The sequence below is a fragment of the Thunnus albacares genome, chromosome 3 (assembly GCF_914725855.1).
Source record: "Thunnus albacares chromosome 3, fThuAlb1.1, whole genome shotgun sequence".
NCBI classification, from domain to species: domain Eukaryota; kingdom Metazoa; phylum Chordata; class Actinopteri; order Scombriformes; family Scombridae; genus Thunnus; species Thunnus albacares.
The window spans coordinates 22,297,111-22,323,388 of record NC_058108.1 but is presented as its reverse complement, the minus strand read 5'-3'; the positions used below and the strand labels follow the sequence as shown (position 1 = coordinate 22,323,388).

The 26,278-nt window shown below is 39.9% G+C and overlaps 1 protein-coding gene across 2 annotated transcripts; it reads left to right on the top strand.

Moving 5' to 3' along the window:
- Positions 1-909: 909 nt before the first annotated feature.
- Positions 910-24,611, top strand: LOC122979521 (WW domain-binding protein 1-like). Of its 2 annotated transcripts, XM_044347034.1 has the most exons (8): positions 910-986; positions 5,438-5,507; positions 12,149-12,219; positions 15,620-15,664; positions 16,010-16,039; positions 16,797-16,944; positions 17,906-18,067; positions 19,104-24,611. In XM_044347034.1, exons 3-8 carry the CDS (start codon positions 12,169-12,171, stop codon positions 20,222-20,224), a joined length of 1,557 nt encoding a protein of 518 aa, XP_044202969.1. In that variant the 5' UTR covers positions 910-986; positions 5,438-5,507; positions 12,149-12,168; the 3' UTR covers positions 20,225-24,611. The 2 variants fall into 2 exon arrangements, with proteins under 2 accessions (XP_044202969.1, XP_044202970.1); XM_044347035.1 differs by lacking the exon at positions 12,149-12,219.
- Positions 24,612-26,278: the final 1,667 nt, after the last annotated feature.

Below are 26,278 nucleotides of genomic sequence, written 5' to 3'. Positions count from 1 at the left end.
TCCTCTCAACTAACTCTCTTGGCAAGAAAATCAATTAACTGTCAGTCCATATGCTCACTATCTTCCTAACAATCATCACCTTGCTAAAATGGCTAAAATATGCTGCTTCCATGTCCTGCTTTGGTGCTGGAAGTAGCATTAACTTTTATTTATTCAGGAGGTCTCGCTGAGATGAAGAGAGACTTGAGATTAAAAGACAAATATTATCACAACAGAACAATTCAGTCACACAAATCACACACAATTGAAGTCACTCATACACCCACTCTCTTAGCAAGGAATCTTAAGCGGCCATTAGCATCCATAAGCACTGGAAAAAAATGCATGTACACACACCCCACTGATAATTAGTTGCGCGTGTGTGAATACCTGCGAAATGTCGAGCTTTTCATCAGCTGGCTCAGAAGTGGTTAAAGGCGTGGCGGGGACAATTTTCAGAGACATCACACCACTGTAATTACTCCCATCTCACAGGATTATATTGTGTATACAGTATGATAATTGCATGTGAATATTTGTTTATGCACTTTGTATGCTTGCACACATATTTGCATTGTGAGTGTACTATGTGTGGATGTGTGTGTGTGTGCGGGGGTGTCTGCATTTGTCTGTGAGCATTATTTTGCCCATTTGGCATTTTAGACCCACAGCTGCAAGGTACAGGGTTTGGCTCATATCCGGTGCTGAGCTGGCAGTGGAGGGAGGGGTGTTAAAGGGTCTGGAGTGTGAATAGTCATCACTGCTCTCCCTTCCTGCTGTACTCTTCCACTACTTCACTTTCTTAATACACAACTTCAAGTGGCGTGTTTTCTCACTTGTGTGGTTTTGTCTCTTGCTTTGGGGAGGGGTCTCTGTGTGTACTTGTGTAATAGTGAGTGTGAAGATTTATACACAAGCCGCTCCTTTCTACAAAAATAAGCCATCTTTCTTTTCTCCACACACACGCTGAGGCCCCTGACAGGTGGCGTCCCCATGGGCCTTGACAGGTAATTACCCCCAGGTGCTCTTAGTGTGTGTGTGTGTGTGTGTGTGTGTGTGTGTGTGTGTGTGTGTGTATGTATATGTATATAACAGCAAGCACCGGCAATGAGGGTGGGTCTGGAGGGGCAGCGAGGGCTAATCCAGACATGCTAGTATTGGTGTCACCTTCAGGACCACCGCAGCTCTGACTCGAGCTCAGGCACTCGCTAGTTAATTCATGCTACACATCAGCCATTGTCCAGAGCAGCAGGAGGGAAACACATTGTGCAGTTGAGCAATGTTTTCATTCGAAAACAATAGGCAGAACCACAGATATGCTCGGCTGTTTTTAAGGGTTTGGAGCAAAGGAGGGCAATGAACCTCCAGGGGTGTTTTTATGAGGGAACTGAAAGAGCAAAAAGAGAGGAAAGATACATGTTGGTAAAGAAAAAAACATGCCAACACATTTTATTTTTCTGCACACACGTAGATCCTTAGGACAGGAGTGATGAGCATAACTCACAAGATTTGTTTGCATATAAATCCAAGGGCACAGATCATAAGAGCTAACCATAACTGAAGCGCTCATACTATCCCCCTTATTCATCATTTTTAGGGGTGGAAAGTGGAGCGAAGTGCATGAGTTTCAGAGCAGGGGGCATTTGAAAAGTGAAGTTAAAGCTCAGTACTGCTCTGCGATGGTTGCTGGCCTCAGCAGACAGGGAGAATGGCCCACAAATGCACAGCTGTTTCTAATCGGTAACTCAGCACCGATGGCTGACCTACATTCTGGTGCTTGCACGTCTTTGAACCCGTGGCCCTGCCAGACTCAGCCATGGGGGAAGGTAGAGGGAATGAGGGAGAAAAACAAGAGGGAGGAGATCCTGGAGTTAAGAAAAAAGGATGAGAAAGCAAGAGAGAAAGAGAGGAAGAAAGAAAGAGGAAGACAGAAAGAGAGGAAGAAAAAGAGAAAGAAAGAAAGAAAGAAAGAAAGAAAGAAAGAAAGAAAGAAAGAAAGAGAAGATCGATTTTTTTTTCTTCCTTTTTTTTTTTATTTTCGTGTTTGGATGGATTGTGCAGGTATAGGTCCAGTACAGGTTGCATGCATGTTTAATAACAGAGTATGTCAGACAGGCAGAGCTCTGTGCGTGCCTGCAAATGTTTCCACAGCCCCAAAGTGCAGCTGTGCACACCTAAAAAAGAAAAAGGGAAAAAAGGACTCATAAAAACCTCCTGACCGTCAATTTTCTGGTCTTCTGGATGGAGTTGTTACGCTTGGAAATTCCTCATCTTTCAAAATTGCTTTTCTTTGTCAACACCCTGCTGTCGATCAAACTTTCATAAAGTTCTGCTGTCTGCATCTGAATGAGTGTCCCTTTTCATTAAGGCTAGAGCGCATCTAGCTAGCATTCCTTGCATGCAGAGGAGGGGTACAGCCGAGTGCCAGGGGTCCCCTGGTAATGACTCATGGCAAAGATCCCTATCCACTCCCACTCCCAAACAGGACGCTTCCCCGGGTCATGCAGAGATAGAGATAGAGAGAGAGTTAGAGAGAGAGAGAGAGAGAGAGAGAGAGAGAGAGAAAGAATGGGGGTGGGTGTGTTGTATGGGAGAGAGAGTGAGAGCAAAGGGGAGGGGGGCTTCCAGTGCAAAAATGCTGCAAAAACAAAAACCGTTAGCCGTTTGCTTTAACATTTACACACACTCAGCTTCGGAGAGAGGAAGGAACTGGAAGTGGGTCACTGTGTCTCAGGACTCAAGAGGGAAAAAAAAAAAAAAAGAAACAAAACAGAGAGCGGGGGAGAAGGGAAAAGTGAGAGAGAGAGAGTCAGTGGTGGACTCAGGCCAGCCAAAAAATCATCGGATTGAAATGTGCATCCACAACTCTACAAGGAAAGGAGCAGAAGGAGGGGTGAACCAAGACACCAGATTATTTGAGAAAAAGCGTTACTCCTGGCAGACAGGCTTTCATCTTGTGTCACCAAAAACAGGTGTGACAGAAAAGTACAAGCCTCAAAAGCTGTTTGCGATACAGCACAAAGGAGCATGTTTCAATATTAGTCAGTCCCTTTTTATAGATAACATATCAACGGTTTCTCACCAGCTGATGAATGAAATCAGTCTTTGTCTCTGAAAGTCATGGCAATATGGCTAGAGAGAAAATGTGCATGTCTTTGTACATGTGCATGTTTTTTTAGTCAAGTTTAATGTCCTTAAGTGGTGTCATCTATCAAAAAGTGGCTGCAGCAGTAAGAGTGAGTGAATCCTCTTTGAAACAGTGTCAGTGAACTCAAATAAGACACATAGAGGCAGAAACAGACACACTGCAGACATGGGAACCAGCCTTTCTGCTTGTGCTTGAGTTTCCTCTGCAGACTTGCTTGCAGCAGTAAAAGCAGTGGTGAAACTTAACTCGGTGCACTTGTTGTCCAACTTGCACTACTCTGTTCCTCTCTGGGCCCTGATGGTCCTCTGGGTTCCTTGTGTTTTTGTGCTGGGCTCAGACAAAAGGCTTATGTCAGCAACTGCAGCACCGAACTTGAAGAAAGCCATCAAGGTCCTGCAGAGAGACTGTAGAATCAACAGGGGAGTAAAAGGAAGAACTGTGCTGATATGGCAGCCTTTTTTAAACTCAGTCATGATTTTTTTTTTCTCTCTGTTTTCCATTTGTGCCTCCTCCAGTTCACTTTCCCAATTCTTTACACCTCTTCAAATAAATGTTGTCCAACATCTCAGTTATCCTAGCATGACTCTTGTCTCGTGGGCCCAAGCCTGACCTTTCAATGGACACATTTGGACAAAGTAGAAGTTTTTTTTTAATTATGGTGGTTTGCATCTTCTTTTACTTTGATATATTTGGTTTTTCCAGTGCGCAACCAAGTAAACTATTGTTGTTTGCGTCATTCCTTTGTTCACATTTAAGCAAGTGCATCATAAATAGACATAAATGAAGGGGTGGCTGCTAAAATAATGAATTCTATGGGATGATTTAAAGCCTTTTTTTTTTATTACATTAGGGAGTCGCAAACATTATCACTCTTTATTTATGCATGTACATGTGTTGTTTCCAAACTAACATGTCAATTTTTCAACCCAGACTACTCACTATTGTTTGTATTTTCTGCTAAAATTACACTTTTGACTTTTTTAAATGCATCTGTCTGACATCTGTATCAAGTGTTACATGAGAAAAATGACATGAGCTTACTCAACAATGCCCGAGGCTCAGTAGCTAATCCTTTATAACCTACAAAGTAAACAAAAATATCAAAACTTAAGTCTTTGGATTATAAAATACATCATACGTATTTGTTTATGTTCTCTGGTTATGATCCTCTGATGTGAAGCTATGGATTTCAGTCAGTGAAGAGCGAGGTAACCTGATCCAAGTCTTCTCTCAGATGATGTTTTGGTTGTTTCACTCAACGGCATGATAATCATGTTTGATAGCATGCGCTTGTGTGTATGTGTGTTGTGTGTGTTGTGTGTGTGTGTGTGTGTGTGTGTGTGTGTGTGTGTGTGTGTGTGTGTGTGTGTATGTGTGGTGTATGTGTGTGTGTGTGTGTGTGTGTTGAGGTCTCTACTACCCTCATTAAGTTAACTACGGTTGACTTGCCAGGACTTGTTATGAACCTCTGTTTGGCCTGTGGTTCCAGACTGTGTGTACGTGTGTGTGTGTGTACGTGTGTGTGTGTGTGTGTGTGTGTGTGTGTTGTGGGGGCGGGGTCTGTCAGTTTAATCCGCTGTCAAAGAGAGGAACAGGAGAGTAGGGGTGCAAAACAGCCTGTCAGTCACGTGTTCTTTCTCTCTGTGTGTAACCAGTATTTTTCTCCTTATGAATGACTTCAGAGTTACAGAGTGATACATTATGTTTGCCTGAACAGCCTTCGTGTGGAAACAATACCGTCATTAATAGAAACAAAAGCATGGGAGGAATATGAAATGTTAGAACAAGAAGCTGTTTGTGTTGGTGAGGCAAAATTTGAAATTTGTGCCTAAACTGCCAGCTCATTATTTAGCAGAATCAGGGTTGACTCACATCGATGTAACTGTCGCAACTCTACAGAAATACCAAACAAAAAAAGCTTTCCCTCTGATCTTAGCAAAATCAATGACATGAGGATGCATCGTGAAGAGATAAAGCCAGAGAGTATACGCAATAATTCCTGTTGTATCTGTGTATTGAGATGTACAGCAATGCGTTTTTTTTCCCTGTGTTTGGTTTGTATGTAGTTGGTGTAGGGCTGCAGCACGGCACGTCATGACAAATGATTGCACCCGGATTAGTCCTGTGATCCTTCAACAAACATCAGAGGAATAGTTTTGTGTATCTGTCTCCTTGTAGTTCTGTTTGACAGCTGTAGTATATTAGAGCAGGGACAGCTGATTTACAATGCTGATGATAACATACTGTTGTTATACTTCAAAGAAAAGATGCCACTGACACTGATCCAGTGACTTGTTCTGTCTTACCCAGTGACAGCTGCTGTAGGATCTTCTAGGGAGCATATAAAGGCCCCAAGCTGGATGTGAGGTATAGCTGTCAGGTAAGTGATTGATGGGACAAATGATGACAAGGTACCGAAGTATAGTACTAGTTGCCAAGATGGTTGGCAATTCTTACTTCACCTGATCATGTAGGTTCAAATGTTGAATATCTATCTATAAGATAAAATACGTTTGATTAAATAATCACCGATCAAAGGTAAAACGGAATAAAAGCATCCTTAGGATTCCGTTTTTAAGAGTTAAACACTCAAAAATTCGGCTAATCTGCTTCGTTGGTATTGCGTGGGTGAGATTAGATCAGATTTGTCAGACAATGGCAACATATTTCCCTGGCAACATAAGCAAACAACCCAACACTGTCATCAGATTTTATCTGCTATTTGCTAGTGTAAGATTTATGCACTATATAGGGATCTTAAGCTCTCACAGTGGAGCAAATAAAGCAACGTGCACAGCTTGTGCACTATTTTCTGCTTATAATCCTTCAATTCATTGTATTCTTGTATATGTGAAAATATTTAGTCAAGTGGATCTAATCTGGTCAGTGATGACGCAAAATGCCTGAAATTCCAATACTGAGTGTCTTTTATATAGTTTATAATCAATGAGTGAACAAGGAGGTGATTTTGGACACAGCCTTATTCATATATTGTTAAACTTTCATTGGTGCTTATGTGATCACCTTTTTCAACAGCTCTGACCACTTCAAAGCAATAGGAAGAGCACAGAAAACACGCAAATATAGAAGTCTTTCATGTGAAATTACCAGTATTGTATCAAATGTGACAGACAATATTGTATTCATAGGATCCTATTACTTATAATTAGAAACTGATTAAAAGAATAGGTTTTCATGGCCTTTAATCATTGTAGACAGTATGGAAAAACAAAAGTAGAGGATGATGAATTTCCTGACAGTGAAATTGGAGTCAAGAACTTTGACTTTAGTCAAGTTTTATCAGCACATCTCTGGTTAAGGCAACCTGTGGCTTTGCATGTTTTGTGTCATCAAGTCAAAAACAGGCCAAATTAGGGCTTTCATCAGGGCCCAGGGTGAAACCACATAAAGAGAATTGGAGGTTACTTGCTTGCAGATAATTCATATTTCTGATATGCACATATTACCAAAGGCGCATGCACACACAGTCAGTGGCTGTAATTTAACATGGAGGTAAGAAAATAGCTCAGTGCTCTTCATTTCTTTGGCTGGTAATAATGCTAAGTATATGGAATTCTGCTTTCCCCTTTGTGGACCCATCATGCATTGTGCTGTCATTTACAGTGGCATTTTTAAATGTCATATGTCCATGAGGCACAGGATGTGACTTGACAATGTGGTAAGTGCCGGCAGATGTATGTTGTTTTTTCAGCAAGCCACTTTGCATTTCCCAGCATTAGCAAATTATTAAGCTTTAGTGGTTGCTTTGTGGACTTTCTGCTGGGCATTTGGAGAGGAAAGGGAGGTTTAAAGTTTCATGCACTTTACAGAGTGACATCAATGTCAAGACTTAGGACTATCATTTGATAGACAGGTTTCAAAATAACACAGCAAATGTACCCACAGGAAACATTCCTTACTGTCATATAAGAGCTTCAATTTTGACATCTGTGTCAAAGTCTACAGTATGTACTCTTGAGAGATGCGTCTAATCGCTCACTAAACAACCGGTGGTTTGTCATCCCCCATGCTGTCATACAGAATCCATTGTGTGTGTTGTTGTGCTGTTAGAGACGTAGCTGTCAGCTTTATATATGACTGTGGAAATTTCTGCACATGCACTTACAATATGTTTGTTGTGCAAGGGAGATTTTATCAGCAGGAGGGAGGAGACTGAATGACTAATATTTGTAGTAAATATATTTCTATACATGCTTGCTAGTGTATGAAAGTCAACTATATCAAGAAGAGCTTACAGGAATGCATTAAATATGGATGTTAAAAGGTCTGTCATAGGTTGAAAAGGTCTCCCAGCTTGAGCACTGAACGATGCCTGCATTTTGGATAGCAGAAAATAAATCACTCTGTGCCAAAACATGGTTTAGTGGTTGTGACCAGGCCTTTTGAACCTCACCTGCCCCTGCTGGCTCAGGAAGATCCAGCACCAAACAAACTCTGATCAAAGTCTCCTCTAAACCGTCACTTTAAACTGCTCACTCAGTTGTTTCTGTTTGAATAGAAATCATGTATGGCAATGTATTGAAAGTACAAATGTCCATTCTATACTTGCTTGGAGTAAAATACTAGGTCATCTTTGTTCATGTATTTGATAATTTATGTATGTATGTGCTGCTTTGGAGTGTCTCCCCTTCTGTGGAACAAAAAGGCAATGACTCTAATGTGAGATAAGAGAGAGAGAGAGAGAGAGAGAGAGAGAGAGAGAGAGAGAGAGAGACGTGCTGCATCGCACACAGCGAATGCCAGTTTGCAATTTGTGTAAACGACACATTTATTGGGCTCAAAGGAGGACAAATAAAGTAATTAGAAGGAGCAATTTCTGCATAAATCACATGTCTAACCTCATCATGGAAAGGGAAACAAAACATAAAATGTGTTTCACTTTGGATTTCTTCTAAATGATGTCACAGACTTTGTGCGCTCTTCTTGTTTACTGCCAAATGTTCCTGTTTCTAACAGCCTCACTTTTCCACTTATTACCTGTTGACAAGCCTTGTGCGACATAAAGGTGTGATAAAGCTATAGCTGTTCTGAATCAAACAGTTATTAATGTAAAAGATTTTAAACAAAGACTTTTCTTTATATGCCACATTGTGTATTTATGTAAATGAATTCTCACAGCATCTGACATTTATTATGATTGTGTTGTTTTTGTGTGTGCCTACGTGTGAGTGTGCACATGCATGTGGATGTGCTAAGATGGGTCAGAGGAAGTGTGTTTTGTCGTATTGTGTCATTATGTAGGTGAGCAAAGATGTTGGCCAAACATCTTCCGTTTAATTCTTGAGATTACAGTAAATCAGGTATTGCGTTATTGTGGACACACCTGAAATGGAAATTTTTTTGGGTAGCTTACAGCTTTCTAGATTTTTCTAGTTTTATTTTTCTTTCAACGTCAACTGTCCATCTTGGCTTTCTGCATTAAGATTTGTCCTGCTCACATTTAGATTAGTGATCTATCTGACATCAAGATTTTAGGTCAGACGTGTGTGAATGATAACAATCATTTCAAAGATGCTCTTTTCCTGTCTGCATGTGGCTCATTGACGTGGTATGGAACATGGTGTGGTTATGTACCAATTAACACCCATGGCTGGTTAAACACAACACCTCTGACGAACTAACACTCCTTGTTTATCAGCGCTCAAGTGCACAATCAAAACTTGTTAGTGAGCAAGAGTTCAAACTTCTATTTCACTTTCAGGGTTTTCAACCACAGGTATGAAATAAAAGGAAAACAACAGGCAGGGCCGTGGAAATAGTTTCCTTGTTCTCCTTTTTACACACACACACACACACACACACACACACACACGCACACACGCACACACACACACACACACACACACACAAACACACACACACACAAGCATTTTATTTATATATACATATATAATGAATGAATGAGGATGAATAAGTTTCTTGCATGAGTATTCCTTTAACTGTATCAGCTCTAACCTGCTTGCTGGAGTCTTATTATTCTACCACAGGTCACTGATTACACTCTAGGCCAGCAGTGCAGGAAAATAATGCAAAAAGCCAAAACCTGTAGTCTGCTGCCCCCTTGTGCAAAAGAGACACAAACTGTGTATATGATATACACTGCAGGATAGGACCTAATAGCCTAGTACTTTTGCCTCAGCTTTTTTGCCAGGAGAATACCCAGTGAGATTCAAAATCCATTTTACAATAGTTTTTCTGGTAATGAGCAGACAAATATAACAGGCTTGGGTAAACAATAGTGTCAAAAAAATGCTTGAGTAATATTTAGCAACAGGACATACGTATTCTTTGGTCAGGAGGCTATTCTGAGGAAGTACAGAAACATTAAAAGCTGAGTCAGTAACATAATACCGACCCTGCATAACTGTGCACTATTGAGAACATCTATAGGAAGAGGTATATGCAATGGTCAGGCAGGGCCACCAATGACATCAAGCTGTATGTCCACTGCGACTTAAGCTGGATTTCTTTGCAATATGCACAAAAACAGGACAGGTGAGCAGAGACTGACTGACAATAGGCAACCCCAAAGCATGACATAGTCATGTAATCTTTGGCATTTTATTAGCAGTGCCAAAATGTAGTTTGAGGAATGTATCCCCAAACAAATGAAATTGTAAGAATGCATCTATGACAAAGGGGCCTGAAAATATGACTTATCAAAAAAAAAAAAAAAGTGTTCCTGTGGCTCAACTTACCCCAGGTTAAGGGTAAGTTGATCCAAGTGCGTGGGTAAATTGAGCCATCTGGGGGTAAACTGACCATCTGACTTCATGAGACCATTAGAGGTTGAGGTAGCTTTTTCAATTCATCACTCAGTTGGAAAGATGCTTCATCATTTACTTGAATGCAAAGATGGTGCCAGCCACCTTGAAGGCTGAAGCCCTTCCCAAAGATGTTGCTTAAGGCATGAGGCAGGAGAGACGGTGGTGTGCCATAAAATCTTAAAAACCTTAAAAAAGTAGGTTATAACTCATTCTATCATGGTGCTGTATTAAACTACACAAGACAGTCTATGCTGACCTAATGAGTCATGTAATTTCATTCACACCCTTCCTGCTAGACCCTTCTCTTTCCAGCTGTTGGGGACAGGAATGTTGTTTCTTTCTGCCAATTCTGATGCCAGTTCACCGCATTTTTTGGGAGTGAGTCCATGAAACTGGTCAGCCAGCTTCTTGATATGGTCTGCAAGCTCCCTCTCTACCTCCACTGTGTGGCTCCTCTTTGTTTCTGTTGTTCCACTGTACAGTCATTATATCTGACATGAAGCAAAACATTTTTCTATGTAAAAAGAAATACCTCCATTTCTCTCATGTGCTTCTCTCCGCCTCAGTGAGATCATGGATGTATGAAGAGAACTGGATACAGCGTCGGAGGTGGGCCCCGTTCATTCCTCTGAAAGTTGCTCTGTGGCGCATAAAGCAAAAAAAAGTTCAGCTTCTGGGTATAAAATTACCCGGATCTACTGGGATCGTGTGGCCCATTGAAAGTGCGCACCAGAGACTTCTGCTGGCCGATTCAGCTAACTTCCAGGTTACCCCTTCGCTAACTTGAATGGGGTTAAAATAATTCGGCTCTTGCAGCTCTTCTAGATTCTCCAAATGTTATCAGACCAAATGGATCAAATTCTGATAGTGAAACGAGTCATTTTGCGGAGGTTATGACACTCAAAAAAAAAAATCTGCTGATTTACAGACGTCGCTTTCACCATGTAAGTCAACAGGGAAAAGTCTTTTTGGGGCAGTGTGCATCACGTGACAGACACGGAAGTTGTAATTATACCGTTTGGCCACTATGCCAAATTGGCATCGAAGCCAGGCGCTGTTCCTGAGGGCTTGAGTGAGGTAAACATGGGGGGTGCTTCCTGAATTTATGGTCACATGACAAAACATGTACACAGTTGCCTAAATATTGGGGTTGGGTCAACTTGCCCATTGGCTCATCTTACCCCACACTCCCCTACGGGGTCCTTTAACACAGCACTCTAAAGTGCAGAATTTCCAATCTCACTGCTAACATTGCTACCCCTCTACTTAGGTTTTTTTTTAATTTATTTATCCAATAATTGGGAATATAACAGTAAAAAGTTATGAGAAGAATTGTCTTCCAGGTGTCATATAGCTCCAACTAATCTAACAAAATAGAGATGGGAACTAACATTAGTTAGCATTAGCAGTTCAGGTTATGCAAAGGGAAATGTTGTCGTTTAAAAAATAATCTGAGGCTGATTTAAGATATTAACGCTATAAAGTCGACCAATATAGCTCACTTTCCATTCCAACAAAAATGGTTTACACCTAATACATTAATAGGATAATAATTAACTTTGAAGGGACCATTCTTCATAATATAACAAGTATTCTTTACTTTAGGCACTCTCCTACTTGTTAGCTTGTTTTCTAATGGGTATTGAGTAGGCTAAATGCTTCATACTCAATAATACTTCTCTTTGTGCAATAACTATATTGTCTAAATATGAGGATTCAGTTTCATTACATTTTGTAACAGCACACAGGTGTCAGGTTTAATGTTATAGACAGTATAAATGTATTGGAGCAACAGTGTGTGAATAAGGCGCAGTTGAGGCGGCCTCTGTGCGGCTGTTGCTGGGAGCTCCGGCCAATCAAAGGCGCAGCCCTTCCATACAAGTAGTTTGGGGGCTGGAGAAGCATGACATCATGCACAGCTCCGACCCTCTCTGCGAAAACAAAGAGTCAAACATCTGTATTTCACTACAGGAAACTGTAGTCGACGACAGATTCGTCCGCACTGTGATATTCCGCCCTTCCCATCCTTAAAAACACTACCGGGTGTCTGTCCCGATACCCCCCGTATGTAAAGCGGAGTCTGGGAGGGGCGTCCGTCCATCCGTCCGTCCGTCCGTCCGGGGGGAATGGCGGATGGGGAGGCCGCCGTGTCTTTGGAGTGGGACAGCGGTGATGGGGGTTTAGCAGAATAAAATCCCACTTGTGCGGTTTTTTTTTTATTTTCTCCGTTTAGTTTGGTGTCCAGCTCTCGCTATGGATCCAGAGAAAACGTTGACATTCTGCGATGGGCTGAAGGCTCAGGAGGTAACGCACTGCACAGTTTTCCTTTCATATATACACATACACACGCACACACACACACACACTTGCTGTCAACAGCTGGGCTCCAGTTATTCTGCAGAGCAACATGCTTCCCTCGGCCTGTGTTGTTGTTGTTATTGTTGACAAACAGTGGCGTCAACTCGTTTTCTGCACACATCTGTCTTCTCATTTTCCTCAATTTTTAATTGTCGTGAATATTTTCACACATTTCGCGAGACAACAATAGATGCATTTTTGAACCACTGCAGCAGTTTGTGTTAGTGAAGTCAGACAGCTATGTGGTTTCTATTTGCGTGTTTTTTTGGTCAATGCAAGGGTGTCCGGGATGTTGTAGTAAATGCAAAAAAAATCATCATAGGTTTTAGAGGTGTGTCTCCCACTAAAGCACAACAAAATATTCATAACATTGTTGGAGTAGTTATTTCAAATTTACTATAAAGTGATTAAACTCAGACATACAGTCAACTTTCTCTGGGAATACTGCAAGTATAATGTGTGCTGAAACTGCACTTTGATTTCATGTTTTCTCACCCTGAAGCCTACAAAATCTGCGGTATTGCACCAATAACCCTGATTTTTTTCAAATGTAATTAGACAAGCTTTTACTACCAGACTGATAGTGTGATGAATCTAACATACAGTTGTTGCTTGTCCAAGCAAAATAACACCATATTGCTGATTCAGGACTGTGCCAGTTAAACACTGAGGATGAAGTTCCTTTTTTCAAGTGTGTTTTCTGGAAACAAGGAACTAGTATTCAGGCCTTTACTGCAGTATTTACGCCACAATGAAAACTACATGGCTTATATGTAAATGTGCAGTATGTCGAAGGTACTTAACTCTGTGTTCAGCCAGTCATCGTCACATGTAGGACAACTAAAAAGCAACATGAAATGTTCAAATTCAAATTTGTACAATTGGCATAATTTATTATAGTAGACACAAAACTCAACAATAGATTGGCACACTATTACTCAGTACACTACTGTTTAATGAAACCATAGTAAACATAGCGAGGGAATAGGAGGAAAGAGATGAAGGCAGATTTTGAAGGAGCTCAGTACAGTTTTATGTTGTTGTCAGTATTTTGCTGCTTCCATGGCAATGTCAGTTTTTCTTTTTTTTGTAGATTTTGGTTCCTGGTGTCTTTATGCTGCAGTGTGTGGCCGAAAGTGTTTTTCTGTCTTTCTAGAGTTGAAGTTGAGCCTCTTAAACAACTGTTTGCTTTAGCATTAAGGAGTCTGACCTCAACCTCACTGTAATCAATTTTCATGCCGATTTTATCATTTAACAACCATGAGCATAATCTGGATTGTACATCATATTATGGCTTTTTTTCAATTTGCTGTCATCTCAGAGCTAAAATACTTTTGACTGAATGCTGTTGTTGTGGCAGGTCACAGAATTTTGAATGTCATCATACATCCTGCAGCCTTTCACCCCCCACCTCCTCATTTTCCCCTCCAGCCATCATAGAGAAGAGCTGTTCACAGGTTTCATGTTATCTATGATGGAAGGTGTGAAGGGCTATGTGTGTGGCAATGCTACAGGGACCTATGAGACCCTATGGGTGGAAATCATTGGTGGTTAGTCGGTGGTCTCAGGGGAAGCCTGAATTACTTAACTTCACACTCATGTGTGTGTTTATGTACTCAACGACATGTGGTGGGTTTACCACAGGAACTCAGCTCGACATCACAGATGCCAGAATATTTCCCGTCTTGTCTATGACTGTCATAACAGTACAGAAGCCTACTTATGAATCACATGAGGTTATACTTTGACAGACGGATATGCGGCCTGACTTCTCTGTTGGGGTTTGCTGTTGCACCATATTTATTGTGCACGAATCAGAATCAAATACACAGCAAGCAAAGAAATTTGTAGTAGAAAGTAGATGAAAGATTCAAAATAGCAAAAATTCTTCTTCTTATTATATTTACTTTTTATTCTTAAGTACACTTTTTTGAGTTCTTATGTCAGTAGTGCTGTGTTTTGCAATATTAATGAATCTGTGGTTGCATGAGGTGTATAAGAGGTATGTACTATGCTCTCTTGTATATAATAAACATACAGTACAGATTTAAGACAGTGTGTGGAGTTAGTTGCTTGTTAAATTTTGGCTCATCGTTATTTTGTAGATCTGCAGTGTAGGGCCGACATTGTTCCTCATGCTGACTACATAACCAGCAGCCAGTTTTTAACAAAAGACCTCTCATTTACAGGGCTGCAGGCCTGATTTGCAACACGGCAGTGATCCCCTAGAGTCTCCACATTGTTTTTTTGACAGTGGCCCCTCATCCAGCAACACACGTACACGCAATGTTTCTCTTAAATTGCTGTGTGTGTGTGTGACATTTACAGAGGTGTGAGAGACACACAGAATTTTGAAATCTGTGCAGTGACAGAATTGCATTTGGGGAACGACTCCATACATATATTATTGATCATCACGGCAGATATTTGGACACACTGGTGGCTAATTTGTAATATGATTATTCACATTTGTTGCTTGTGTGCCAGCATCAACCGTTATAGGTAGGTGAGTCTGTTTGATGCCTTTTTAGAGGAGATGCCAAACAAAACTGTCAGTCTTTTGTCTGTTTTACTGCTGACAGGCTTAGTTGATTAATTGGTTAGTCAGTTGACAGAATATTAATATCATTTCTGATATCTGATTAATTATGCAAGTGAATGGGCTGTATTTATATAGCTCTTTACAGACACTTATAAAGCAAATTGCCTTTAAATTTGTTGAATTGCCAACCTCTCAGATATGAGAATTCACTGCTTTTTTCCATATTATAACACTATAAATGGAAAATCTTTGGTTTTCGGATTGTTAATCAGACAGAGCAAGCAATGTGAAGACGTTACCATGGGCACTGGGAATTTGTGATGGGCATTTTCAGACATTTTCTATTCAGAGATTCTTGTATAGTGAAAATAATCGTTATTTGCAGTCCTAGACTGTCATTACATTTTTAGAGGTGTACCTTTTGCATGCTTGTACGCCTTTGAAAGAGAAAGAGACAGAGAGGGAGGTTTAAGGAGCATGTCTGGGAATTGGTGCTGTCTGTCTGCTGTCTCAACCCACAGAGGAGAAATAGGTTTTGTTAAAAAGACATTGACCTCTCCATCTCCTTGAGGAAGCAGAGAGAGAGAGAGAGAGTGGGGCAACCAGTGTCTTCAGACTGGAAAGTAGGCCTGTAGTGGCTTTTTTTGTGTGTGTGTCATGTCTGATTGTTTCTTGTGAAGCGTGTGCCCTTGTCTATTAAAAATGCAGCGCTAGTCTTTTATTTTCTCCATCATTCTCTCTATCATTTCTCTATCTACATCACTGCTCCATCTAAACCGTTGTACCTCTCTTGTCTTTTACCAGATGACCATGTCCCTGCAGGGGCTGGACGGGACCGAAACTGCTACAGTAAGGAACTCGACCTTCAACCACAGTTAAACATTTCATACCACTGGATGATATAGATTGTTCACATTTGTTAAAAAAAGCCTCAAAGTGTAACCACAGTGGTTGCTATGGTAATGCATAATTATTTGTTAGCACTTCTCTGTCTCATTTAGAAACCTCCTTGCTGCATTATTATTGTGCATGCACTCATCTAGACCCTTCTACTCAGGCGTTGAAATTTTCTATCTGTCAATCTGTTTAATATCTTGATTTAGATCTTCACTTGCTACTCTCGTTTGCAGTGACTTGTTAATGATTAAGATGTGACTGTAAAATTCTCAGAGGACTTTTCATTTCTCATTTTAGGTGGCAGTTTCTCAGAAGGAGGCAAATAAGGTGTGAGATTTTTTACATTTAACATTAACCTGTAGCTGCCATCAAACATGCTGACAAAATAATCTTAATGCTGTACTAATTAATATTTTTGAATTAGCAGTAGATCAAATGACTATGTGTAATGTGAAAGAGGCAGACTGACAGAAAATTGTCACCTTCTATGGAGCATTTTAGCGTCATTGTTTTGGTTTTACAGTCTGCAACTTTACTATTTTACTAGCTAGTCAACAAAGTGGAATGTTTAGCTGTTTAAGAGCCAGATAGAGAGATATTTCCCTCATGAGTTGATGGAGACCAAAACAAAACTAAAAGGAGAGTGAATTTTGAACATCTAACTAAATTAATGCTATTGTTGCTTTGTATTGGCTGGATGTGTGAATTATAAAATGTTTGCTAACACATCCACCATATCAACTTAAAAGGGATAATATGCCAGTGTTGTGTTTACGGCTTGTTGTGCTGGCCCCATCTCATGGTTTTCATAAGCAGACTATAAACCTTGTTGTGGTTCTAAGACAAAAGATGGCTTCCTATTCTGGCTTGGCTTGAACTTCTGGTTAAAAGCTCCACCAGTAAGGGGAATGTTGAGTTAAGATTATTTTGTCAAACTACTATTTCCAAGGTGAAGAATGAGCTTTCATCCTCATACTGTCATCTGTCAAAGGAAAAATATAAATGTGATGGCAGTTCTCTGTAATAACTGTAGTAACCTAATTTGCCTTGTGGTTATGTTGTGATGTGGTGTTTTGTCCACCAGGTGGTGAAGCATCACGGAGGCGTTGGTAGCCAGCCTGTAGTCAGTCCCAAGTACTGTCCTGGGGTAAACAACAATCCAGGGTACCTCTGTGAAACAGGACACTGCTGTGGAGAGACAGGCTGCTGTACCTACTATTATGAACTCTGGTGTGAGTCAACTGCTTCTTCTCCACTATGCAGACAGGGTACCAAGGCAATGGCTCTACTTTGTGACATTTATTTTAATCCAGTCCTGCCAGGATGCATTAAGTTAAAGATCTGGACACACAGAAATGTGTTTGTTTAAACTCCTGTTACATATGAATGATGTGCGATTAAAGTGGCTTGGTTTGCATTGCAATTGGGATTCTATCTTGACTGGATGTTGTTCCTCAGGAATTCATACAAGCTACTGTATGTGAATAGATGGAAAATTTCATAATTTTATGTCTGTTTTATTATTTTATGTCTCAGTAGCTGTCAATGAAACATAACCTTTGAAATAAAGGTTAAGAAAAAAATCTCCCCTTTTGTTTTTTTTCCTCACTGCAAATAAATACAACTCAATTACCATAGAAAAAGATTATAAATGAACACTAGGGGGCACCAAAAAGCTGTTTAAGGCTAAGTGTAGCAGTGCGATCAAATTAACTCTGATCTTTAGATCCTAGAAAATCATTTTTTCTTGGTCAGATCACATGATCAGGTAAGGTTGTGTGCACTACAACCCTGGCCTGGGCAATATGTACTTACATTCAGATTTAAGGATTTATCAGTATAACTGTGGTCTGCTGAAAAGACCAACCAAGACTTTTGCAAAATAAACCTATCTATGGCAAAATATAAAATATAAAATGATCTATTTTACACTTAAAATGTCATTTGTTCAGAAAGTACATTTTTATATGGCAGTCAATGAGCAACAAAACTAGAAAAACAATCAAAAATCTTCGGCTATGCTTTGGAAAATGATCAGCACTAACGTAAAACATACAATTTTTAATCTAATAGGATACTTTGTGTAATCTGAAGGTCTGAGATGTAATTCAGATGACAGAGCAGAAGGTCCATGTTTGTTTTTATAATGCTGAAAGTCAGGTTCATGTTGAGTTCATTATCTGTTACCTGCAGGGTTCTGGCTGCTTTGGACAGTGCTGATCCTTTTCAGCTGTTTCTGTGCTTACCGCCACCGCCGGTCCAAGCTGAGGATCCAGCAGCAGCAGAGACAGAGGGAAATCAATCTGATCGCCTATAACGGAGCCTGCAACTACCCTTCCTCAATGCTGGACCTCAGTATGTTTATTTCATTTCAAACATTTATTTTATTTTTGATAGAATAATTCTACTCAGGCAGGGAAGCTGAGTAGAGTCTGAAAAGGTTTTGAATACAGATAAATACAGCTTTTTATATCTTGAAATCAATTTCCTAGAATTTACATATGTTGCTATCTTAGTGTGCTGTTTAGAATTTAAACAAATCTACATTTAGATAGGTCTATATTATGTTTAATTCAATAATCTAAACCAAATGCAATAAAATTGCATTAAATAGAACCGTAACCAGTAAAGCAATAATCAATAAAAAACGAATACCGACAATACCCAGTTCATTTAAACTGGCTTATTTGCATTATTAAAGTCTTAAAAACTGTTGTTAACTGCTGTAAGTTCAGTGTTAAAGGATAAGGATGGCAGTTTTTCTACCTTTTTTTTTTTTTAACTGTCAACAAATCCCATAAAAAAACACAAAGCAAAACTACATTAGTCTGTCTCTCAATACTTTCTGACTTCCCAACCCCCTCAATGGCACTCAAACCCACTGGTTCCTACTGACAAAAAAAAAAATTTAAAAAGAGGTCAGAAATATATAGTTTCATTTTTTTTTAAAAAGCTCAACGATTAAATAAAACACTTGGCCACTGTAGTTTTTGGCAAATGATACTCAAACAGGATTAAGTAGTGCATTTGTTGAGAGTGTTTTGTAGCTTTAGGTTAATACACTTCTGGTGCTCCAGTGGATATTTATGACAGCAGGACGGTGTGTGTGGGATTGGTTCAAATTAACCTACAGTGTCCATGTTCATTGTAATGAAAGAATGTGTCACCTAGTTCAACAGTGTGGCTCATTTATGTTTTTTGATGTTTTTTTTTGACAGTAATGGAGGTCTATGGCACTGAGGAATGAGCTATATCATGCTTTAGATATAAAAGCAACACTTGTTAATAGGATCTATTCATTGCTGGTTTTGGGATTTTATATCAGATTTGTTGACAATGAAGATAATATAGAATATCACCACACCTGAGCTAATTTTTTTTCTTGTCATAGGTTTTCTGGCTTCCTTCAAGTTGCCCTCCTATGAGGAGGTGGCAGCGCAGCCCAGCACGCCTCCTCCGTCTTATAGCTCAGTCTTCGCCCTGCAGGGAGGTGCCATGGGTGGTCCTAGCGCTTCTTACCCCCATCATCACCACCACCGACACCCCTGCCCTCCCTATCTGGGCCCTGGTCCTAGTGGCCTGACCTCCTCCCAGAGCTCTTACACCAGCTGCTCCTGTGAGTCGTGCTCCCTCACCTCCCCCTCCAGCACCTCCTTCTCTGTCCAGGTGACAGACGAGACATATGACAGCAGCCGCATCTCCACGCCCAGTGAAGCAGGGGGCGAGTCTGCCCTGCCAAGGGTTGGGGTTACCTGCACACCAACTCCCTCCACGCCACCTCCATCACAAGTTCCTCCTGATGTTATACCTACGGCCACCCCAGATGTCATTCCAGTACAGAGACAGTCCTCTAATGGCAATGAGGGAATCTCACCTTCAGCTCCACCGCTCTCTCTTCCTTTACACTCTCTTAATCCCTCTCGTCCTTCACACCATCCTCGCCTCCCACTCTCACCCCTCATTCTGTTATCTTCCCTTCCTGCTGGCCAAGTCCAACCTCTCGTTTTCTCAGACCCACTTGGAGCCGTGCCCGTTCAGAAAGAAAAAGATGAAGAGGCCTCACCCCGCGGTCCGACTGCCCGGCCCATTCCATCTCCCCCAAAACAGGCTTCAAATGTGGCTGTTTTCAAGCTTTGTGACAACAAAGAGGAGCAAAAACGAGATAAAGAAGAGGAGGAGGAGGATGAAGAAGATGACGAGGAGGACCATTTCCGCCATCGACGCCTAACGGGTGACTCAGGCATCGAGGTATGCCGCTGCCATGTGAAGAGAGAACAAGAGGATGAGGAACTGCAGAAAGGGCATTTTGGCAATGGAGGGAAAGAGGCTGTGAAAGGTGGGGGGAGGTCAGACGTGCTGCACGACAGCATGGACTGTTCCCTCCGAGTAAAGGCCACCATCCTGTCACCACTCCTGGACGACTGCGCTGAGCAGCGCGGCCACATCTCCTCCTCGTCCTCCAATATCATCCCGAAGACAAGCGAGGCCATCATCACTGTGGAGTCCTCGTAAGTTGGCAGCAAGTGAGATGTAGTAAAACAAGTGAAGAAAAATGAGATGTTTATGCTTAATAACATCCTCACAGATCAAGACTAGTAGGTGAAAAGTTGTATCACTGAAGTAAAAGTCTTGGCTGCAAGCAGATGGACGGGCTGAGTGATAGATCCTCTTGTTTTCTCCCCAGGAGAATCTGACACCGGAAAGTTGTAAGTTCATTTGGGGTTGGGGAGAAGCGATGAAAATATTAATGAATTGCTCTTTCTCTGTCTCACTCATTTTCCCACATACTAACCACATCCCATTACTGTTTTGCTTTTTTCATCTCTCTTTTCTCTGCATGACGTAACATTGCTAAAATGACATTTTAGCTCTTTGAAATGAAATTCCCTCACATCAGTTGTTCCAGATCTGTGGGTCAGGACCCCTCAAAGGGGATCATGAGATGATTAATCTCTGCTAATCTCCTCTGCCACACAATATATGTTTTCTGACTTTTCTGCAGAGTTTATACCTCTTATAGGCATTTAAAAAGTATTCAAACAACACAATCTGAGAAGCGAAAATCAATCTTTGGTGGAACTGCGGATAACTTATTGACATATGTGAGGTGTAAGACAAAAAGGATGAGTACCGCTTCCTTATATAGTTCATTACTCCCATCATCCCTGTCAGTTTAATCAACATTTGTAAACATGAACAAGGCAGTTTATTATTAACTGACATTTTTTCTTTAATTGAAAAAATTATCCTATAAAGGAAAAAAGTTCATTTTCAAAAGAGCAGCTCTAAAAAAGTGTGTCCAGATCGTGTTATGTAATCTTAATTTACTGGATTATAACTTTTAAAAAGATGAGGGTTCACAAAAATTGAATATATAGTTTGAGATCACAGGACCAACCTGTAAACTTGTTCTGTTGTAGGGTGAATTTTTGCTTTCACCAGCCTACTTACCTCTGTTTGTCAGAGGCAATAATGAGAGAAAGCATCTATTTAGACCGATTCAAAGTTTGTGTGTTTTATACATTGTGTCTTATATTGCTCCCTTAAGGAAAAGGGATGCAAGCATTGATTAAAATGATGTGTGGGTGGCAAAGCTTTACATTGGTGGTGGTTGTTTCAGACAGTTACATGAATATACTGCATAATTAACTGACTGTTTGACTTTGGATTTTATGTGTTTGAACACGTTCCTGGTTGGTTGTTGTCATTTTTGCAAGGCAATGTGAATCTGATTCCTCCACGGATGGACTGTTGAGTTTTTACAAGGCAGAAACTTTAAGCCTAATCTCATCACTGATAATGAATGTAAAAGGTTATGCATTGCAACAAAATATGAACTGAAATTGTTTACGGGAGATTTTTTTATAGCCTGCACCAAGGCAATACAATCTAGCAAGTGTGAGCCCTGAGAGGACACTATGAAATGAAGAGCCCATTGTAACGTCTGTCTGAGCCGAGTAATGATTGTTAAATATCAAATGTGCAAAATGTATGAAGTGAAAGGTTTAAAGTTGGAATAATGGTTTTTGGTTATTGCTGTGGCTAAACATGTAGTCACTTCTAGGAGTTGGACTGGTACACATTGTGTATCTTGGTTGATCCTGTTTTTGTATGTAAGATCATCCATCAGTTGTACAGTACATGTCACTATTGAATAGTCTCTGCCTCAGTGGGTGGACTGTTAGGTTGATACCCTTGATTGATGCTCTGTACTTCCTAGGATTAAGTCAAGTTAGTCTGTTCTGGTCTCACTACTTAGTGGGGATAGCGCACATGTACTATCTTGTAATTAAATTCCCAGTATGAAATGTACTGGAGTGTAGAACAAGTATGAGAAACATCATGTGTTTTTGTACGTTTGTCTTGCTGTAGTTATGAGACAAATGTCTCTGTAGTTCATTGACTAGAGGCCACTTTTTGTAGGACTTTGTTTTGTCCTTGGCAGACTTAATTGTCTAATGCCTGAAGGCAAAGCTTTCAACTTATTTATAGCTCTTTGGACAGATAATGCTGCCTCGGTTCAGCTTTATAATACCTTTTTTTTTTTTGTCAAAGACAAATCATGTTTGTTTGTACCTTAATGTGTTCATCTAGGGAGTGCAAGAAAGTTTGTGTTGCAGTTTGGTTTTGTTATGAAGGTCATTTTGACATCTTCTGATCATCTGTGTTCAAAGCTCCTGTGCAGTGACTCACAGGTGTGTCTCAGAGGTGACCAAGGCTCTGGTGGAGACTGTTCATCCTCTGAACATATCAACATAAAAGCCTTGCCTTTTTAAAGGCAACTGTACATTTTAAGGCTAAAAAAATGGAGAGTTATTCATTTTCATTAGCTCTAGCCGATGTATGTTCTTTAACAAAGTCTATGGTGCCTAGATGAAAATAGACTTTCTGTTAGGCACTCTATAGTTTACTGCTGCTATGTGAGTATGTGTGTGTGTGTGTGTTTTCTGTGAGTTGTGTATAGTCGTACATCAAATGGGCAAACATTTTTTAGCTGTGCTTAAGCAGTCTCTTTATAAAATATACACAGTACGCAGTACATGTGAGACTTGCAAAAATAGTATTTAGCAATAGTATTCACAATTTTTTCCTTACTCTAGTTGATGCTGGTTGACAGGAAATAAACTGTTGTGAAAAAGACATTTACCTCTTTATAACTTATCCGTGAGCTGTGCTGGGCAGAGGCCCTTGATTGTACATAACACAGCATTTTAAATGCCTTTGGCTTAAGGTTTCTCCCAAGTGCAAACTCAGATTATGTGGTTTTGCCTTAGTCTTAGTTTGTGCCTCTCATGTATTATTATTTTATTTGAGTCACAAAGCTAAGCATCAATTTTTCTGAACAATATAAACCCAACAGTCTTTGAAAACCCCAGAAGGTCTTTTACCAACTCTTACCGCTGTTCTGAAGGTGTTTCCAGATTTCTCAAAGACTCTTCTGTCAATCTGTAAAAGAAATTTCCTCCACAATTTTTTGAAAAATCTTTTTCCCAAAGTGTAATTCACACAAAGATGGTAGCAAAGTTTTATTATATACAAAATAACCTATTTATTTGAACTTGTATATTTACCATCTTGTTCATCTTTACTAAAGATAATTAGATGCACAGTTGAGAACTGACATTCATCTTGTGACTATTGCGGTTAGCATATTCAAAAATATTCAGGAGGAAAACAGAATGTGTGAGCCGTGGGATTTTGGAGAAAAGCGAGTCTCATTGTCTTTTCAAATACGATCATTTAAGCAACAAAAATCTGAAATATTTTAGTGCGCAAATGATCAAAAATAGGAGTGGCTGTTAAATTTTGATGCATGTAAGGTCTGAAAATATGAAAATTACTCAAATTAGTTTTTGACTTTGATGGCTAACTCGAATGTAACAGTGACACACGAGAGGCACAAATTTAGAGGCTAAACTCTGATTTCACATTGAAGCCAAACTGATCTGAGTTCAGTGTGTATAGAACAACTTTGATTTCTTTTGCCTTGTCAGCAGCTAGTATGTATAGACAAAACGCCCAAACTCTGCCCTCATTGCCACTGTAGGCCAAGGCCTGATATAAGACTGTTACCTCGCTGAGTTTTGACTGCAAAGGACTGTTTACTTCTCCTTATCAAGATAGTATTTACTCTATATTTGTACTGACTTTATTTTGTAATGCTGATAATTGAAGAATTGAAAAAAAGAAAGCCCACATTGGTACGGCTGAACTAGTTTGCCAGGAAAAAAAAACAAAAAAACATCAGACCCTGTTGATTCAGGATAGCTCAAGACTGTTTGTCTGGGAAAACAAAGCGTTCTCCTTTTACTCCTGCAGCTACGACACAGCAGGATTTATAGCAGCATCTATACGTGACTGTATTTGGAGTAGTTCAGATTAATATTACTACAAAATGTGGTGTTCTTTAAGGGTATCTTTGTGCAATTCTACCTGCAGCTCTTCAGTGTGTTGTACGCATGTGTGAGAGAGTTATTGTCAGCTGTGTTGTTGTGGTGTTTAATCATTGTTGCTTATTATGAGGCCAAAGTTGATCGTCCTTGATATTTGTTAACATGATATTTGTCGATATAAATATCCAAACATTTTTATGTCATCATGAATATCAAGTTGATTTTGTATCTTGGTGTATAGCATAGAGATTTCTGATGCATACTCTGATGTAAAATCTGAACAATGAGATTATCTCTCTGCATTTTTAAGTATGTGTTTGGTTGCACATTTCTTGGTGCTTTTTTTCAGAAGGTGGAGTTGTATTTCAGTTTCTTCCATTTGAGTTTTTTTTTTTTCCATTGTTGCTCACAAGGATTCTACCACTTTGACACGGACATCTGCGCTACTTTATTCAATAAAAACTGTGGATTTTGTGTCAAAATAAATGCTACCAAGTGCTACCAAATACATGTCTTTGCTTTTGTGAACATTATATACATTTATACTTGTTGTTAACTGGGGTACATGCAATATACTGATTTCAAACACAGCTAATACACCAACTTATTTAGTCAGGGTAGGAGCTAAAAACTCCCACTCATGAGTAGCTGTCACTGTGACTCAAGATGAATCATGAGACCGCGCTCACTCTGGAAGCTTCGTCTTGTCAGGAGTAAACCACCAGAAAATGAAGTTGAAATCTGTAAACGTGTCTAGCTGCATGCACTGAGACGACAATCACAACATGCAGTATAAGAACATTGACACTGTTTTGTAGGCATACATCGGGGTCCATGTGCGAAAATGTAGTTTCAAGACCTTCATAATTTCAGTCTGAGGCTTACATGTTGCACATTCCCAAGTTAATGTGTGTTTAATCAGATTACCACACTGCAAAGGTAGACCGGATAGCATAGGAAAACTACACAAAGAGCTGGATGAACAGGGGTTTAAACAGTTCATTTCAACCCTGAGGCTCCCTTCTGGATAATCTGGCCATGATCATGATACGTTATAGTGGCCTAACATGTCATGAAGACTTTTTTCTTTTGCAGATGAAAAGAGGAACCACCATGTCCAGTAGCAAGACCAAAATATTTCATAAAGATGAGAAAAAGTGTGAAATGTGCGCCATAATTAATGTGAGCTTTCAAAATTTGCATATGTTTTAGTCATTATAGGCATAGTTACCTGATATTGGTATTCTGCTTCTTATTGGCTGTCACCAAATAGCTGCACAGGTTTTAGCGCCATCTGCTGGTGTGAATTTAGCTGACAAAAATATTTAAGTGTGGCTTAATCTTGTGTGCAGCAAGTTTACCTTCGAATTCTGCCAAAATTCTTTATTTTTTCCTTCTTAAGTGTTTTTGGACATTTTGTCTTTATTATATTGGACACAATAAGTTGCTGACCGGACTTGAGGGAGAGAGATAGGAGATGCAATATAGCTCTACAACAGGCCACAAACAAGAGACATGATCACATGGTAACTTTCTCAAACCCCTGGGTCCCAGGATGACCCCAAATTATTTATTTTAAATAACTAAAACACTGAAGAGTGTATTGTGAGTAAAACCATCGCACAAATGGAACAGGCAGGTCTGCTGCTATGAACTGGAATAGGCGGCTGAGGTGTCAAAGCTTCAGAAAAGCACAGAAGGAGAACACCCAAACATCTATAACATCATCAACAGTTTTCCATTCATGCAGCAGCCAATGAAAGCATCAGTGCTTGAAAAGCTGCTATTAAGTCATATTTTGGGTCATAATTTTAAGGTAAAAACTGGCAGATAGTGTGTAAAACTAGACTTGATACATAAGATTTTATTATAATTATTATATGTTTATTAGTAAAATCTTTATTATCAAAACCAATGTGGCAGACATCACAGCTTGAACAAAAGGAAGGGGAGGCTACATATCAGAATAACTGCATACAACCAAAATACCTTATACACATGACAAAAAATATAATAATGGAAACGATAAAAGTATATAAAAGATAAATAAAATGATACAGACAGTGTTTATATGTTTTACTAGTTACTTCTTTCCATATAGTTTGTGACATACACTATAAATATTACAGCGACAGGTTATCCTGCTCTGTGATTGGTCAGAGCGGACCAGCAC